At 38.8% G+C, this 19,280-nt stretch overlaps 2 protein-coding genes and 1 long non-coding RNA gene across 3 annotated transcripts; 1 reads left to right on the forward strand and 2 right to left on the reverse strand.

Annotated features, from left to right (window-relative positions):
- Window positions 1-749: 749 nt before the first annotated feature.
- LOC105185619 (protein ALP1-like) lies at window positions 750-6,199 on the forward strand. Its single transcript, XM_025301318.1, has 4 exons — window positions 750-914; window positions 5,309-5,466; window positions 5,540-5,639; window positions 5,729-6,199. Exons 1-4 carry the CDS (start codon window positions 750-752, stop codon window positions 6,152-6,154), a joined length of 849 nt encoding a protein of 282 aa, XP_025157103.1. The 3' UTR covers window positions 6,155-6,199.
- A 97-nt stretch (window positions 6,200-6,296) lies between these two features.
- LOC112588088 (uncharacterized) lies at window positions 6,297-8,040 on the reverse strand. The gene is made up of 4 exons (XM_025301330.1): window positions 7,675-8,040; window positions 7,228-7,589; window positions 7,034-7,156; window positions 6,297-6,894 (listed from the first exon to the last, which is right to left on the reverse strand). The coding sequence occupies exons 1-4, from the start codon at window positions 7,710-7,712 to the stop codon at window positions 6,404-6,406; spliced, it is 1,014 nt and encodes a 337-aa protein (XP_025157115.1). The 5' UTR covers window positions 7,713-8,040; the 3' UTR covers window positions 6,297-6,403.
- Window positions 8,041-16,074: 8,034 nt separating this feature from the next.
- Window positions 16,075-17,836, reverse strand: LOC112589156 (uncharacterized). Its single transcript, XR_003113324.1, has 3 exons — window positions 16,829-17,836; window positions 16,541-16,691; window positions 16,075-16,465 (listed from the first exon to the last, which is right to left on the reverse strand). It is a non-coding gene; the product is annotated as an uncharacterized LOC112589156 (long non-coding RNA).
- Window positions 17,837-19,280: the final 1,444 nt, after the last annotated feature.

Genomic DNA, 19,280 nt, shown 5'->3' on the forward strand with positions numbered 1-19,280 from the left:
GACCGCCAGTATGGGTTCAGGCCCGGAAGGTCAACGCTGGATGCTATCCAGTGCTTCCGGGACCTGACCCGGGCGGTCGTGGAGGAGGAGGGCGGGGTGTTGTTGGCAGTGTCGTTAGATATAACGAACGCCTTCAACACCCTGCCCTGGCCGGAGATTGGACGGGCCCTCGAACACCACGGGGTGCCCGTCTATCTCCGGCGAATCCTATCGGCCTACTTCGGGAGCAGGGACCTCGCCTTCCCAGTGGAGGGCGGGGTTCAAGGCCGGCGTGCTATGGAGCGCGGTGTTCCGCAGGGGTCGGTTCTCGGCCCCCTGCTATGGAACATCGCGTTCGACCGGGTGCTGCGAACTCCTCTCCCCCCGGCTGCCACGTCGTCTGCTATGCAGACGACATCTTAGTGGCGGTGAGGGGGAGGAGCTGGGGGAAGGTTCGCCTCCGCGCGGAGGCTGCAGTGGCATCGGTGGTGGGAACCATCGAGGGCCTGGGACTAAAGGTGGCGCCCCAAAAGACTGAAGCCGTGTTTTTTCACGACGGCAGTCGAGGGGCGCCGCCTGAGACCCAGGCGGCCTAGACCTGAGATTCTAGTCGATGGCGTCCGCATCCGCGTCGGGCCGACGATCAAGTATCTCGGCCTGACGCTGGACGGCCGCTGGGATTTCGGCCCGCACTTTAGGGACCTGGCCCCCAGGGTGCGCAATGCGACAGTGGCGGTAGCCAGCCTGCAGCGCAACCTTGGGGGCCCAGGATGGAGGGCTCGCCGCCTATATACGATGGCCGTGCTGTCGATCGCATTATACGGGGCGCCAATATGGGCGCCCCAGCTCAACGCCTGGCGAGAGGGCCAAAGGAGGCTGAGGCAGGCGTTGAGGCCAATGATGGTCAAGATGACAAGATCGTACAGCACGGTCTCGTATATGGCGGCGATCACCCTGGCTGGCTTCCCTCCCGTGGAGCTCATTGCGGAGGAACGCAGAATCCTCTATTAGAGGATCAAGGAGCTTCACGAGGGGGGGGGGCCTAAGAGCCGGGAACGTGCGGGCCTTGAAGTCTCAAGCTGTGGCCCGTACCCACACAATGTAGGCGGACAAATTGTCCGACCCACGGGGGTACGGGCCCGAAACAGCGGAGGCCGTCCGCCCCTACCTGCCGGAGTTTGCAGGCAGGAGGGGATGCGGATTGTCCTTCCATCTGGTGCAGATACTCACTGGCCATGGGTGTTTTGGCAAGTATCTGCACCGAATAGGGAAGGAGCCCACCATTAGATGCCACCACCGCCTTGTGCTGATGGACACGGCGCTCCATACCCTGGCCGATTGTACGGCCTGGGAGGGGGAGCGCCGTATCCTGGCCGGGGCATTGGGGTGGCGCGACGGGGCGATCTCGCTCCCGCGCATGGTCGCGGTCATGTGCGGGAGCGAAGAGGGATGGGAAGCGGCGACCTTCTTCTGCAGGGACGTAATGTCCAAGAAGGAGGCCGCCGAGAGGAAGCGCCGGCCACACCAAACCCGTCGTCGCCGGCGACGACGGGGTGGCGGGCGACCCAGGGGGAGTCATAGACAGCGGGTCCGGGGGGATATCGGCCGAGGAGGAGGAGGAGGGAACCTCGACTAGCGGGGATTCAAACCCTCCTCCTCGGCCGCCCCGGGCCCGACTCCGTCGGCGGGGGGGACCCGGCTCTTTCTCCACATAGTGGTGAAAGATGGATGCCCCCTGCCACGGAAAGGTTAGGTTAGGGGGGAGTGGCGCCCGTTTGGGGACGGCCCACTCCCCAAAAAACCCACCTCCCCGACAAGGAGAGGGGGGTAAGGGGTGAGGGCGGATGCCCCCTCACCCCATAGGTGAAACCAGAAGGCCAATCGGTCGGTCCCAGACCGACCGGGACCGCGCCCTGGATTCCCTTTGTAGAACAAGGCGCGGTAAATGATGGCAGGGGCTCGACAATCGAGCCCTGGGGCCGGAGGGGTTGGGAAGGGAATATGGGAATAGTTCCCCTGACTCCCCCCTCCTCGGTCCGACAGGTAGGCATCCCGCAGGAGTTTTAATCAGTAAGAGTCTGACATAACCCCCGGCCCCCCCCCAAGGGGCCGGGGGTATCCATGATGGATTTCCCCTGCGTAACCAAAAAAAAAAAGAGTGTAAGTTGTTGTGACGCCGTTTTCAGAGAATAATTAAAGGTCATGGTAGCGTTAAAGAATGGAATTTCATCCTATGCGAATTTAGTCGCGCTCTTATTAAATATTAGTCCTGTATAAAATGTCATATAAAAGTATTGTTTCGCATTCACGAGATTTTGTCGTGAATTCTGCTCTCAGATTGGATCGCGGGTGAATATTTTTTAATGCGACGGGGAATAGAACGTGAAAATCTTGTATGCCTCTGAATCCGAAAACGATTAGGAGAAGAAGTGAATATTTTTCAATACGAAAGTTCGCATTTAAAAATTATCGATTGCGATTGAATACAAGGCATATTTGAAACGAATTGAATCCTTGTTAATGCGAAGCATTCACTACTGCCATCTCGGATTTAGCGCGGTGAAATTTAATGGGAACTAATACTTTTTATTTTCCCTTTCTTCGGATCAGAAAGCAGAATTCAGACGTATTCAAAATGTCAATACTTTTTAATATGTTTCAGTTCGACATTTTATACAGGGAGATTATCCGCTGCGGACAATAACTCTTCTATTTTTCATTTAATATTAAATGATGATAAATAACATTTAATTGCATTCGTTTGGCTTTTTTTATTTCGAAAATAAGAAAATATATACCGGGGTGAGATTTTACCCATGACAACATTAACCTGATTTTCTTTGATGCTTTTTTTAAAAGTTCAAATATTTCGTCGACTCGCGGGATATTTATAATCGGAGTCTCGTCACGTTAATTACGTGAATAACAAGTGCTCCTCCGAGCGGATTGAATGCTCACCGACGGCCACTGTCAGTGCCACGAGCGAATGTCCGGAGCGAACGGGATGCTGAATTAAAAAACAAGACGAAGTGAACGGGACACGGACAACGATACATCATGCGTCTCCATACATGTCAAATTGTTTATTATAGAAGAGACTTTGATACGGCAATATATATTCGAAGATTTAACATTTAATACGTACTTTTAATTTTTCTGCTCCTTTCCCCCTCTCCCTCGCTCTTTTTAGACCACCGGGCATAGTCTGGCATAGAGATGGCAACTGTCATTGCAGCACGGACATAAACCGCTTGAAAGTGGATGTAGCATGGACTTCCACTATATGCAGATTTTACCACCGAGACCTGAAAGTGGATGTACTATCGTAGTTCCCCTCTCAAAATGGATGCAGATGGCGTCTTTTCCCAGTGCGGAAAGTCGGTGTCGCAGAAAATGTCGTATTGGCCGCTCTCAGGTTACTCTCTGGTTTCGAGACGCATTCTGTCTTGACGAAAATGAAAGCTTCTGCTCTGACACACATGCATAGTCATCGATTGAAGAATAGAGAAAGTATGTCATTTAAATATGTCATTTAATAAAATATATCAACAATAAATTTGACATATAAAAATAGGCTCGGGCATTAAATATGTTTTGTAAAAATGAAAAACAAAAGAAGAATATTGAAAATCTTCCACCCGAGTGACGAAAATGATTTCGACAAAATCAGATTTATTTTGTGAAATGGCCATGCCGTACAAAATACGAGGTAGATCACGGAAATGACGGATTTTATAGAGCCCAAAATCGCATTTTTGTTAGGTAAGAAAAAGTATGCAGCAAACACAATAATGCATGTAACATGCATGTTAGTTATAATTTCCTACTTAATAATATAACTGTTATATAACTGTTATATAACATTTATATTGTTGAGTAAGACTCGGGTGGTCACCCAATCAGGTGGAAGATTTTCAATATTCTTCTTTTGTTTTTCATTTTTACAAAACTTATTGGATGCCCGGGCCTGTTTCTATATGTCAAATTTATTGTTCATATATTTTATTAAATGACATATTTAAATGACATATTATCTCTATTCTTCAATCGATGACTGTGCAGGCGTGTCAGAGCAGAAGCTCCCATTCTCGTCAAGACAGAATGCGTCCCGAAACTCATTATAAAAACTTGACAACCTTTCTGTCCATGACTGTACGCCATAGTAAGGTTCAACTTTCACGTGTGATCCTGATGAAACGCTCACGTCGCGATTTGAATCTAGGATACGAAGAGGTGGAATAAGGGACGCAATGCCACTTCCTCTCGATATGCTATCCTAATCAGAGCTCTGTTTTGGGATTCTAAATCATGTGGACCAATAAGAGGTAGAGTCCGAGTTCAGGCACACTGAACTAAATGCGCATGCTTAGGCATATGACGTAGTTTTTACTGAGAACTCGCTATTGATTGCGTTCGACAGGAGAAGCTGCTTTGTAATTCTCATAAAATTCGTGAATCCGATTGGGGTGCATGCTTTTGGATTCATCCAAATTTAAAAATATACGCCAATTAGATTCACGAATTTTATAGAGTTGCAAAGCAGCTTTTCCTGTCGAACGCAATCAATGGCCACGTTTACACCGTACGACCTAATTGCGACTTGAACTATGCCATGGCCTAAGCAGGTTTAGTCCCTAACTGTTTACACCGAAAAAGACTTAAAAATTGAGGAGGTTGTATTTAGTCCACTTTGGTCCGGCTTATCTTAACCTTCAAAATGGCATCTACACAACATATTTACACGTTTTTTATATTTGAAAGAAATAGGAGATATATTGTGTACTGGAAAATTATGCGAGAAAGAAAAAAAATGTGGGACAAAATTCGACAACTGCACAGGATGCAGAAAATATTACATGTGGAATATATGAGAATGTTTCCTATGGCCAACATTTTGGAAATATATTTGGACGTGATACAGGCTGAAAGAAGTTTATGGATGAAACTGAGAAGCAATAATTTTTGGAATGAAATAGTGCTATGTACGTATACAGACTCAGATAGAGAGATAGAGACTCAGATAGAGACTGGATAGAGAGTTTTCGAATGTGCAAGGAAACTTTCAATAAGTTATGTTTTTTGTTACAACCTGCTTTGAAGCCTAAGCCTGTTATGTTAAAATCAAGAGAACCGTTATCAATAGAAAAGCAAGTTGCTGTCGCTTTATACAAATTAGCAAGTTGTGCAGAATATCGTGTCGTGGGAAATGTATTTGGCATTCACAAATCAACAGTGAAAAAGTGTCTCTATAGAGTTGTAAATGGTATAAATGAATTAATGATGAAAGATTATCTTCAAATGCCGAATATACACGAAGCTGCAGAAATAGCTATGGATTTTGAAAAAATATCACATATCCCACAAATTATTGGATATTGATGGTTCGCACATACCCATTTTGGCTCCTGCAGAAGGCTATCGAGATTTTGTTAATCGTAAGGGTTGGCCCTCATATGTTTGGCAAGCCATTGTTGATAACAAATACAGGTACATATTAACATTTAATTTCTTAATAACGGTAAAATAACTGATACATTATTAATCAAAGTATTGTTTATAGGTTTAGAAATATTTGTATTCGTCATCCTGGGAGCACTCATGATGCTGCTGTTTTTAAAGATTCGAGTTTATATAAAGATGTTGAAAATATTATTCCACAGGTAAGATTAAAAATTTAATAATTATTTATATGAAAAATATATTTATACTTTGCTTACAATTTAAAATCATTATATATTTTTTATTGAAGGTTATAAGAAATATTAGTGGCTTAGAAGTACCTTACCTAATTATTGGTGACCCAGCATATCCGCTATTACCATGGTTAATAAAAAGTTATCCTGGTAACGTAACAGCAGCACAAGAATCCTTTAATGTATATTTAAACTCTGCAAGAGTTGTTGTAGAAATAGCATTCGGCCGTTTAAAAGCACGTTGGAGAATATTTTTAAAAAGAATTGATGTAAACTATACATTCATTCCACATATTACTAGTGTCTGCTGCATTTTGCAAAATTTTCTCGAATGTAGGAAGGAACAATTTATTCAGCAATGGCTGAATGATATGATTGAAGCGGAAATAATGTACCCGCAACCTGTTAATGCTATACATCGAGAACGTGATGACATATCTGGGTCAACTATTCGAAAATATTTAACAGATTATTTGTCATAATTATCCGTTGCGTGCAAGTATATTAAAATAAGATATTCTGTTCATATTTAGTATTTTATTCTTATAAAATAAATGTACATTTTTGTAATAAAGTAAATATAAAAGTAGAAATAGAACATTCGTTTATATTTATTTATACGTACATAACACTTATAAATAGTATATAGTACATAACACTTATAAATAAACACTTATAAATGTAAGAAACAGAAATAAAATATTTATATTTATATGTAATGTATATTTAAGTTATGTATGTTTCCTTTTGTTATTATTATCTGCATCATATGAAGATGAGCTTGACGATCCTGGTGAATGCACTGATACATTTGTTTCTTGAAAATATATGGAAGTTGGCGATGATAACGGAGAAGGAATTATTGTAAAAGGTGAGGATGGTGTTGGTGAGCGTGATAACGAAGATGGTGACAATTGTGACGGATACAAATGTTGAGCAGTTGAAAATGTACGCACTGGAATTTGTGAAAACTGAGGATATTGGATGTTGGCAGTTTGCGTTGCTCCTAATACTTTTAAGAAGTTGTCAAACATCATAATTTGATGTTCGTGTTCTTTTTCCATCATCTCTTTTTCCCATTGACATTGATTCTCTATTTGTTTATTTATAGTTTCATCAAATATACACATTTGATCTGTCATAACTCTGTGCATTTCTTCCGCCTGTCTTTTTGCAAAAACTTCAGTAAAATTCTCTGCCAGTTTCATGTTTGTGTTGCGACCTAAAAATATACGAACAATGATTTTAAGTGGCCTTATCTAGAAACTAAAATTATTAGAATCTATATTATATAGTTATAAGCATCGAATTTTTATATATTCTTTACTTAATCTTTTGATGAGATGTTTAATAATACTGACCTGTTTTTCGTTTTTTTGAGGATGGAATATTATTCATCATAGGTATATTTTCACTATTCTCTATTTCATTTGCTACAGCATTCACATCATCTTCAACTTCAAATATTTCTTCCTCATTTTCTTCTAGAATCATATAAATGCACATTATTGCTTTTATGAGTAATAAATAAACCTAACAAAAAGATTATTCATACCTCGAACAATATTGCTTGAATCTATACCAGTATCTTCATTAGCTTGGGCTGATGGCCTTCCGCCAAGTAGTTGTTCCATTTCATCATAAAAAAGAAACGTTTGACGAGCAGCACCACTGACATTATTATTTCTTTTACACTTAAGATACATTTCTTTTAGATATTTTAATTTTATTTTCATTTGAGCACCATTTTTTATAAAACCCATCTCCTTCATCGAAGACTCTAATGAGTTATAAATATCTATGTGCTCAAAGCGTTTTCCATCCATCATTTGCATTATCCTCTTTTCAATACAAACAGCAATAAAAGTTCTTGTTTCCTCTACAGTCCAATTAGAGCCTTTACGTTTCTTTTCACAGCTATTGAATAAAATATTTTTGAGGTTAATTTATACTTTCAAGTTCTATTTATATTACTTTCATTAGCAAAGACATTATTACTTACAAACTTTCATCTTGTTGAGAACCGCCGCTGCAAGACATTTTATGTATTTGTTTTTCTTTATGCACAAACAAATCTTTACACACCAATATCAACTTCAATGCACTTTAGGTCGAGTTCTTAGGTCGCGTTGCGTGTTTACACCGAAAAAGCATACGTCCTATTTTAGGTCAGGTCACTAAAATTCGAGACTTGACCTAAAGCTAGATGAGGTGATCTACCAAGTATTTACAGCAGACGGCCTAAATAATTTAGGTCGAATTTGAGGTATAGGCCGCGGCCTAAGTATACGGTGCAAACGTGGCCAATAATAGCCACTTCTCAGTTAAATCTACGTCATATGCCCAAGCATACGCATTTAGCTCAGTATGCCCGAACTCGAACTCTACCTCTTATTGGTCCTCATGATTCAGAATCCCAACGCAGAGCTCTGATTGGGATAGCATGTCGAGAGGAAGTGGCATTATGTCCCTTATTCCACCTCTTCGTATCCTAGTTTCAAATCGCGACGTGAGCGTTTGATCAGGATCACACGTGAAAGTTGAACCTTACTATGGCGTACAGTCATGAACAGAAAGGTTGTCAGGTTTTTATAATGAGTTTCGAGACTCATTCCGTCTTGACGAAAATGAGAGCTTCTGCTCTCACACACATGCACAGTCATCGATTGAAGAATAGAGAAAATATGTCATTTAAATATGTCATTTAATAAAATATATCAACAATAAATTTGACATATAGAAACAGGCTCGGGCATCCAATATGTTTTCCAAAAATTGAAAAACAAAAGAAAAATATTGAAAATCTTCCACCCGAGTGACGAAAATGATTTCGACAAAATCAGATTTATTTTGTGAAATGGCCATGCCGTACAAAATGCCAGGTAGATCACGGAAATGAGGGATTTTATAGAGCCCAAAATCGCATTTTTATTAGGTAAGAAAAAGTACGCAGCAAACACAATATTGCATGTAACGTGCATGTTAGTTATAATTTCCTATTTAACAATATAACTGTTATATAACCGTTATATAACATTTATATTGTTGAGTAAGACTCGAGTGGTCACCCAATCAGGTGGAAGATTTTCAATATTCTTCTTTTGTTTTACATTTTTACAAAACTTATTGGATGCCCGGGCCTGTTTCTATATGTCAAATTTATTGTTGATATATTTTATTAAATGACATATTTAAATGACATATTATCTCTATTCTTCAATCGATGACTGTGCAGGCGTGTCAGAGCAGAAGCTCCCATTCTCGTCAAGACAGAATGCGTCCCGAAACTCATTATAAAAACCTGACAACCTTTCCGTCCATGACTGTACGCCATAGTAAGTCCAACTTTCACGTGTGATCCTGATCAAACGCTCACGTCGCGATTTGAAACTAGGATACGAAGAGGTGGAATAAGGGATGCAATGCCACTTCCTCTCGACATGCTATCCTAATCAGAGCTCTGCGTTGGGATTCTAAATCATGTGGACCAATAAGAGGTAGAGTCCGAGTTCGGGCACACTGAGCTAAATGCACATGCTTGGACATATGATGTAGGTTTAACAGAGAACTCGCTATTGATTGCGTTCGACAGGAAAAGCTGCTTCGTAATTCTCATAAAATTCGTGAATCCGATTGGGGTGCATCTTTTGGATTCAGCCAAATTTGAAAACATACGCCAATTAGATTCACGAATTTTATAGAGTTGCAAAGCAGCTTCTCCTGTCGAACGCAATCAATAGCGACTTCTCAGTTAAACCTACGTCATATGCCCAAGCATACGCATTTAGCTCAGTGTGCCCGAACTCGAACTCTACCTCTTATTGATCCACATGATTTAGAATCCCAACGCAGAGCTCTGATTAGGATAGCATGACGAGAGGAAGTGGCATTGCTTCTCTTATTCCACCTCTTTGTATTCTAGTTTCAAATCGCGACGTGTGCGTTTGATCAGGATCACACGTGAAAGTTGAACCTTACTATGGCGTACAGTCATGAACAGAAAGGTTGTCAGGTTTTTATAGTGAGTTTCGAGACTCATTCTGTCTTGACGAAAACGAGAGATTCTGCTCTGACACACATGCACAGTCATCGACTGAAGAATAGAGAAAATATGTCATTTAAATATGTCATTTAATAAAATATATCAACAATAAATTTGACATATAGAAACAGGCTCGGGCATCCAATATGTTTTCTAAAAATTGAAAAACAAAAGAAGAATATTGAAAATCTTCCACCCGAGTGACGAAAATGATTTCGACAAAATCAGATTTATTTTGTGAAATGGCCATGCCGTACAAAGTGCGAGGCAGATCACGAAAATGACGAATTTTATAGAGCCCAAAATCGCATTTTTATTAGGTAAGAAAAAGTAAGCAGCAAACACAATATTGCATGTAACGTGCATGTTAGTTATAATTTCCTATTTAACAATATAACTGTTATATAACCGTTACATAACATTTATATTGTTGAGTAAGACTCGGCTGGTCACCCAATCAGGTGGAAGATTTTCAATATTCTTCTTTTGTTTTTCATTTTTACAAAACTTATTGCATACCCGGGCCTGTTTCTATATGTAAAATTTATTGTTGATATACTGTATTAAATGACATATTTAAATGATATATTATCTCTATTCTTCAATCGATGACTGTGCAGGCGTGTCAGAGCAGAAGCTCCCATTCTCGTCAAGACAGAATGCGCCCAGAAACTCACTATAAAGACCTGACAACTCTTCTGTCCATGACTGTACGCCATAGTAAGGTTCAACTTTCACGTGTGATCCTGATCAAACGCTCACGTCGCGATTTGAAACTAGGATACGAAGAGGTGGAATAAGGGACGCAATGCCACTTCCTCTCGGCATGCTATCCTAATCAGAGCTCTGCGTTGGGATTCTAAATCATGTGGACCAATAAGAGGTAGAGTTCGAGTTCGGGCACACTGAGCTAAATACGTATGCTTGGGCATATGACGTAGGTTTAACTGAGAAGTCGCTATTGATTGCGTTCGACAGGAGAAGCTGCTTCGTAATTCTCATAAAATTCGTGAATTCGATTGGGGTGCATCTTTTGGATTCAGCCAAATTTAAAAACATACGCCAATTAGATTCACGAATTTATAGAGTTGCAAAGCAGCTTCACCTGTCGAACGCAATCAATAGCGACTTCTCAGTTAAACCTACGTCATATGCCCAAGCATACGCATTTAGCTCAATGTGCCCGAACTCGAACTCTACCTCTTATTGATCCACATGATTTAGAATCCCAACGCAGAGCTCTGATTAGGATAGCATGCCGAGAGGAAGTGGCATTGCTTCCCTTATTCCACCTCTTCGTATTCTAGTTTCAAATCGCGACGTGAGCGTTTGATCAGGATCACACGTGAAAGTTGAACCTTACTATGGCGTACAGTCATGGACAGAAGAGTTGTCAGGTCTTTATAGTGAGTTTCTGGGCGCATTCTGTCTTGACGAAAACGAGAGATTCTGCTCTGACACACATGCACAGTCATCGACTGAAGAATAGAGAAAATATGTCATTTAAATATGTCATTTAATAAAATATATCAACAATAAATTTGACATATAGAAACAGGCTCGGGCATCCAATATGTTTTCTAAAAATTGAAAAACAAAAGAAGAATATTGAAAATCTTCCACCCGAGTGACGAAAATGATTTCGACAAAATCAGATTTATTTTGTGAAATGGCCATGCCGTACAAAGTGCGAGGCAGATCACGAAAATGACGAATTTTATAGAGCCCAAAATCGCATTTTTATTAGGTAAGAAAAAGTAAGCAGCAAACACAATATTGCATGTAACGTGCATGTTAGTTATAATTTCCTATTTAACAATATAACTGTTATATAACCGTTACATAACATTTATATTGTTGAGTAAGACTCGGGTGGTCACCCAATCAGGTGGAAGATTTTCAATATTCTTCTTTTGTTTTTCATTTTTACAAAACTTATTGGATGCCCGGGCCTGTTTCTATATGTCAAATTTATTGTTCATATATTTTATTAAATGACATATTATCTCTATTCTTCAATCGATGACTGTGCAGGCATGTCAGAGCAGAAGCTCCCATTCTCGTCAAGACAGAATACGTCCCGAAACTCATTATAAAAACCTGACAACCTTTCTGTCCATGACTGTACGCCATAGTAAGGTCCAACTTTCACGTGTGATCCTGATCAAACACTCACGTCGCGATTTGAAACTAGGATACGAAGAGGTGGAATAAGGGACGCAATGCCACTTCCTCTCGGCATGCTATCCTAATTAGAGCTCTGCGTTGGGATTCTAAATCATGTGGACCAATAAGAGGTAGAGTCCGAGTTCGGGCACACTGAGCTAAATGCACATGCTTGGGCATATGATGTAGGTTTAACAGAGAACTCGCTACTGATTGCGTTCGACAGGAAAAGCTGCTTCGTAATTCTCATAAAATTCGTGAATGCGATTGGGGTGCATCTTTTGGATTCAGCCAAATTTAAAAACATACGCCAATTAGATTCACGAATTTTATGAGAATTACAAAGCAGCTTCTCCTGTCGAACGCAATAAATAGCGACTTCTCAGTTAAACCTACGTCATATGCCCAAGCATACGCATTTAGCTCAGTGTGCCCGAACTCGAACTCTACCTCTTATTGATCCACATGATTTAGAATCCCAACGCAGAGCTCTGATTAGGATAGCATATCGAGAGGAAGTGGCATTGCGTCCCTTATTCCACCTCTTCGTATCCTAGATTCAAATCGCGACGTGAGCGTTTCATCAGGATCACACGTGAAAGTTGAACCTTACTATGGCGTACAGTCATGGACAGAAAGGTTGTCAAGTTTTTATAATGAGTTTCGGGACGCATTCTGTCTTGACTAGAATGGGAGCTTCTGCTCTGACACGCCTGCACAGTCATCGATTGAAGAATAGAGATAATATGTCATTTAAATATGTCATTTAATAAAATATATCAACAATAAATTTGACATATAGAAACAGGCCCGGGCATCCAATAAGTTTTGTAAAAATGAAAAACAAAAGAAGAATATTGAAAATCTTCCACCTGATTGGGTGACCACCCGAGTCTTACTCAACAATATAAATGTTATGTAACGGTTATATAACAGTTATATTGTTAAATAGGAAATTATAACTAACATGCACGTTACATGCAATATTGTGTTTGCTGCGTACTTTTTCTTACCTAATAAAAATGCGATTTTGGGCTCTATAAAATCCGTCATTTCCGTGATCTACCTGGCATTTTGTACGGCATGGCCATTTCACAAAATAAATCTGACTTTGTCGAAATCATTTTCGTCACTCGGGTGGAAGATTTTCAATATTCTTCTTTTGCTTTTCATTTTTATAAAACATATTGGATGCCCGAGCCTGTTTTTATATGTCATATTTATTGTTGATACATTTTATTAAATGACATATTTAAATGACATACTTTCTCTATTTTTCAATCGATGACTGTTCAGGCGTGACAGAGCAGAAGCTTTCGTTTTCGTCAAGACAGAATGCGCCCAGAAACTCACTATAAAGACCTGACAACTCTTCTGTCCATGACTGTACGCCATAGTAAGGTTCAACTTTCACGTGTGATCCTGATCAAACGCTCACGTCGCGATTTGAAACTAGAATACGAAGAGGTGGAATAAGGGAAGCAATGCCACTTCCTCTCGGCATGCTATCCTAATCAGAGCTCTGCGTTGGGATTCTAAATCATGTGGATCAATAAGAGGTAGAGTTCGAGTTCGGGCACATTGAGCTAAATGCGTATGCTTGGGCATATGACGTAGGTTTAACTGAGAAGTCGCTATTGATTGCGTTCGACAGGTGAAGCTGCTTTGCAACTCTATAAAATTCGTGAATCTAATTGGCGTATGTTTTTAAATTTGGCTGAATCCAAAAGATGCACCCCAATCGAATTCACGAATTTTATGAGAATTACGAAGCAGCTTTCTCTGCTGAACGTAGCCATTGTTGAACTTGCCTAACTCAGTCAAAACCACACCGTTTGCTCGACCCGGTCTCCTCGATGAGGGATGAATTAACGTTTATTCAACGTTACATCGACTATTTCAATGTCGAATCAACGTTATAGTTCTGGAAAGGATTGAAGTCGTGGTATGACTTGACGCAAGTCTAACGCCCACTCCATTTTCAAGTAGTATTATTTAACAGATTGGCAATTTATTGTCTGGAAAATGGGAAAAAGTAGTAAGAAATGGAAGAAATTACTTTGATTATGGTTCATTCACTTTCCTTTCGAAATAAATCAATTTTAGAAACGAAGAAACGGCAGGAATTAAGTTTACCACTTAGTATAATGGAAAAGGCGGTTGACAATCTGTTAAATTATGCTACTTGTAGATGGAGTGGGCGTCTGACAAAATATTGAAAATGAATAAATTTCATCTTTATAAGATTCATCTTGTACAAGAGCTAAATGAAGATGATTTTGATAGGCGAATTGTATTTTGTGATTTGATGATGGAAAGAATAGCTGAAGATCCTAACTATCTATCAAATGTAGTATTTTCAGATGAGGCAACATTTCAGTTAAATGGTCACGTTAATCGACACAATTGTAGATTTTGGTCAGATACAAATCCTCACTGGATTGAAGAAACACACACGCAGTATCCACAAAAAGTGAATGTTTGGGTAGGCATTTTGAATAATGTTCTCATAGGTCCACACTTTATTAACGGAAATCTAATAGCGATAAAATATGAGAATATGCTAAGAAACGAAATAGTTCCAGCGATACAAGCAATCATGGGTGACAACTTCGAGCATATATGGTTCCAACAAGATGGTGCCCCCTCCCACACATTACGGAAGGGACGTCCGTAATTATCTGGACACAGTATTTCCTCATCGATGAATAGGTAGAAGAGGACCTATAGAATGGTCTCCTCGATCACCCGATTTATCATCTAACGATTACTTCCTGTGGGGCCATTTAAAAGATAGAGTTTACAAAACGAAACCACAAAATTTGGATGACTTATGAAATCGAATTCTTGATGAAGCTGCTCTCATCCCTGCTGATTACATTCAAAAAGCCGTTTCATCTTTTTATGATAGATTAGCTTATTATCAAACTGTTGATGGCGGACATTTTGAACAATTACTTTAAAGCTTTCTAGTATTACCTTAGTTGGCCGGACAACTCCCGACCTTGCCTTAGTTGGCCGGATCATCCTACGATCTTGCTTTAGTTGGCTGGATCATCCTCCGATCTTGCCTTAGTTGGCCGGATTATCCTACGATCTTGCCTTAGTTGGCTGGATCATCCTCCGATCTTGCCTTAGTTGGCTAGATCATCCTACGATCTTGCCTTAGTTGGCTGGATCATCCTTCGATCTTGCCTTAATTGACTGGATCATCCTACGATCTTGCCTTAGTTGGCCAAATTATCCTCCGATCTTGCCTTAGTTGGCTAGATATCTTACTTTAAAAAAACTCGATAACTTCGGAACAGCTTATTCAAATTGGATAAAACCATAGTGATTTGAAAAGGTCTGAAGAAGGGCTATAAGAATATGCAATAAAAAATTGGGAGTTCCATTTAAAAAATCCGGGGTGACCTTGTCCTGACCTTGATGACGCCACCCAAGGTCAAATTGTTAAGATCGGTTAATAGATCTTTTTCAACGCTACAACTTTTGAATTCTGAAACATTTTTTTATAAAGTGTATATTTTTCGAAATTTTCAGGGGTCCCAGGGTTTTTTCTTCATCCTGTATATATATATATATATATATATATATATATATACAGGGTGAGGAAAAAGTCCCGGGCCGGTAAAATATCCCGAAAACCAAGCGTTTTAGAAAAAATGTATCGAACAAAAATTATATGATTTCAAGGGAGATGTAAAATAGCTATATCATTTTGTTTACAAATGGCACTACTTTCGTAATATTCACTGATCATTACTTTTCTTAAACAGAAACCCCAATTTTTTATTACACCGCCTTTTTCTACCAATTAATTTGAACAACTTTTGTCTGAAACATTTTTTTATTTGCCTAATATTTTTTGACATATTTGACAACTTTTTCAATATTTTACTTGCGATATCTCGCTACCTATTTGTCGGAAAAAAGTGGTACTAGACTTTTTTGCTCTATTTAATCTCAAGAATATGTTATTACAACAGCGCCCTGACTTTTACTAACTGACTGACTTTCGGAAATCTCAAAATCATCGAATTAATGGAAGTCAGAGAAGAAATTGCTTTGAAAACTATTTAGCGTGAAATAGAAAAAGATGTGCAAAATGTTGATTCGTTGTTAATTTTAAATAAGTTGAGTCAGTTCGTTGGGAACAAAGAAAGAAATTAATAAATATATTTTAACCTTATTTTAATATTTTATTATTCCGTTATTCTATAATATCAAAGGCTTTTGCGTATACATGCACACTTAAAAATTATAAATTGAATATTATAAATTAAAGTCTACCATATAGAGCAATATCAAAGATTCGTATTTACACGGGCTCGCGTTAAAATTAATTGACAACTTTTAGAGAACATAACAAGATATTAATTTAAATAACGTTTCAACGAATTGGGCAGATATGTTTATAAATCTACGATATATCAAAATATATCGTACACACAGCTTTCTGGTTCCTTCTTCATACACTTCATACTTGATTTTCGCAGTCGGTTAGCGGTTTGACGTAACCAGTCGCTTATATGGGAGCTTTCCTTCGGATGTACATGTACCAGCTTGTACGACAACTGCATATCTATGAAAAATGATTTTCAGAGATCAATACTCGTGAGAAATATATCAGTGGAACGGAAGAAAAAAATGTACTCACTTAGCTGGTGGATGCAACCTGATGGCTTGTTCGCTATTCAATCACATCCCAGTCTGCTTCCTACAAAAGTGATAACAATTCAATAGGATCGATGTGACCCAATATGCATCTATGTATCTGCAGTATATCTTTTACGTATATCGAACCTAACCTGAAATAATATACTCATATAACAAGCGTAATATGGATGCACATGTAACATGTATAACACCAAAGGCTTGTAAGATTACTTGATTAATTTTCTTAACTGTAATAATTGTTTTTTGTGCCTTTTCTTACAGTACTTACAATCAGGTTTGTTGTGGTATTAAGATATTGGCAAAGATTCTGCATTTGCTGAACGGGTCAATCATCAGACTTGTTTTTGCTGGCTGGATCAATCATCATTTTCGTCTTGGGTGGCTGGATTATTTCTATTACGAATTAATCCTTTGGAACATTTCAACAAACATTATATCTCCCAAAGCTGAAACAAAACCATTAATCGAAGAAAAGAATTGATCCAATATCTAAAATTATAATGCTCACATAAATAGCATAATATGTTTGTATTGCATATTCATGCATCTTTAAGACATAAATAATATACATTGGTACAAGTTTAGAATATTAGCTACTTATCTGACATTTGTCCATCTTTCATTTTACTTCTTTTTAACCTCTCTTTTGCATGCTTCCATCGTCTCCTACAGGTTTTATTTTCCAGTTGGCAATGACAAATTCCAATTTGAAGAATGAAACCGCAACAAGTTGAGTTATATTTATCTAGGCATGACACAAAACTGAGAATTCACTTTTATTCATTTATATAATAATATCTTCCTAGAAAAATATATACTTTGTATTGCATATTCGTGTATCTTTAAAGGCTCGTCTACATTAGCTGTAAGAGTAAGGCTGTAAGGTGGCAAGACAAAATGAAACATTTTCATTCGCTGACAGCTTACGTTACAGCTTTATTCTTATAGCTATTATAGACGAGCCTTGAGACGTAAATAATATACATTGGTACAGGTTTAGAATATTAGCTACTTATCTGACACTTGTCCATCCTTCATTTTACTTCTTTCTATCCTCTTCTTTGCATGCTTCCATCGTCTCCTACAGGTTTTATTTTTCAGTTGGTGATGACAAATTAATTCCAATTCAAAGAATGAAACCACAATGAATTGAGTTATATTTATTTAGACATGACACAAAACTGAGAATTCACTTTTGTTTATTTATATAATATCTTCCTAGAAAATATATACTCTCTCTCTCTCTGGCTGTAATACATTAGTGAGTGATTATTGTTGCTCAATACTTTTATTTTATTTTATTTTTATGAAAGTTATAAAATTACAAAGCCACAGTAATTTGTCACTCGCCGATTTATTATAGAATCAGTATTAATTTTTTATAAGGATAATTTATCCATATTTCTTTTTTATTTATATCATATAAGTTTTTTCACCTTATTATTATTTGACTTTTATTTATTTTCATTTTAATTACACATCACATCACAATATATTTACATATGTACGTTTTATTTATTTTTTCAGTTTACTATTTCAACAATGTAAAATTTAAGCGTCGTCTACAATGGCAGTAAGCAATAAGAAGTCTGTGCTCTAGCCCTAAGAAATGGATCAACCACAGTTGATTATTTTTGTCATAATCGACTGTGCTACCGCGATTCTGTAACTCGTTATTGCAGTTATGACACTTTCGTTATTGTTGCGCAGCTTTTGTATACCGTAGAAAAGCTGCGCAACAATAACGAAACTGTCGTTAACTCCAATAACGAGTTACAGAATCGTAGCACAGTACCGCGATTCTGTAACTCGTTATTGGAGTTAACGACACTTTCGTTATCGTTGCGCAGCTTTTCTACGGTATACAAAAGCTGCGCAACGATAACGAAAGTGTCGTTAACTCCAATAACGAGTTACAGAATCGCACCACTGTAGGCCTATTCTGTAACTTCCTAACGACAATGTCGCTACCGTTAAAATAGCGACGTTGTTGCCTGTTCTAACGATGGTATAACGATGAAACTATTCTGTAACTCGATCTAGCGATACAATATCGATATGATTCGATAATATGATTCCGACGTCGCTAAAACCAGTGGCACACGGTGCTTGTTTTCGTGCTGGATTGCTTGTTGGATGAAAATACTGCGTTCTGATTGGTACTTTTCCGAAGATGGATGGAAATACACCAATCAGAATGCAGTATTTTCATCCAGCAAGCAATCCAGCACGAAAACAAGCACCGTGTGCCGTTGGCTTAAGAAAGCGAATATAGTTCATTAGATATTACTCTACTGTCGTAATATTCAGCCAATCACATCACCGTTTTCCTGTATCTCTTTTTGTGAGTTTGCGAACGCCAACATTTCGCATGTATTACAGTCATTTATTTAATTTATAATAAATATTTGCAATTGTATGCAAAAATATGACGAAGTAAGTACAATCTAAAGTGTAAAAATTAATTCAATTAATTATTAGATATACGTATTTTTATAATATATATAAGTATAACTTAAATTGTAACTGGTAATTATTTAGTAGACGGGTCTCACCTTGGATTTCGCTCAAACTCACCTATCTTGTGTATTTTGACGTGTAGAAGCCGAATCTGCAAGTAAAAATGGTCGCTCGACTCTAGTTTGCGAGAAATAAGCAGTTTAAAAAGTGACACACGCGAGGTTAGGAAATCTGTCATGTCGGTAATACAGAGACTTATG

Source organism: Harpegnathos saltator, unplaced genomic scaffold (genome assembly GCF_003227715.2).
Source record: "Harpegnathos saltator strain DR-91 unplaced genomic scaffold, Hsal_v8.6 scaffold113, whole genome shotgun sequence".
Taxonomy (NCBI): domain Eukaryota; kingdom Metazoa; phylum Arthropoda; class Insecta; order Hymenoptera; family Formicidae; genus Harpegnathos; species Harpegnathos saltator.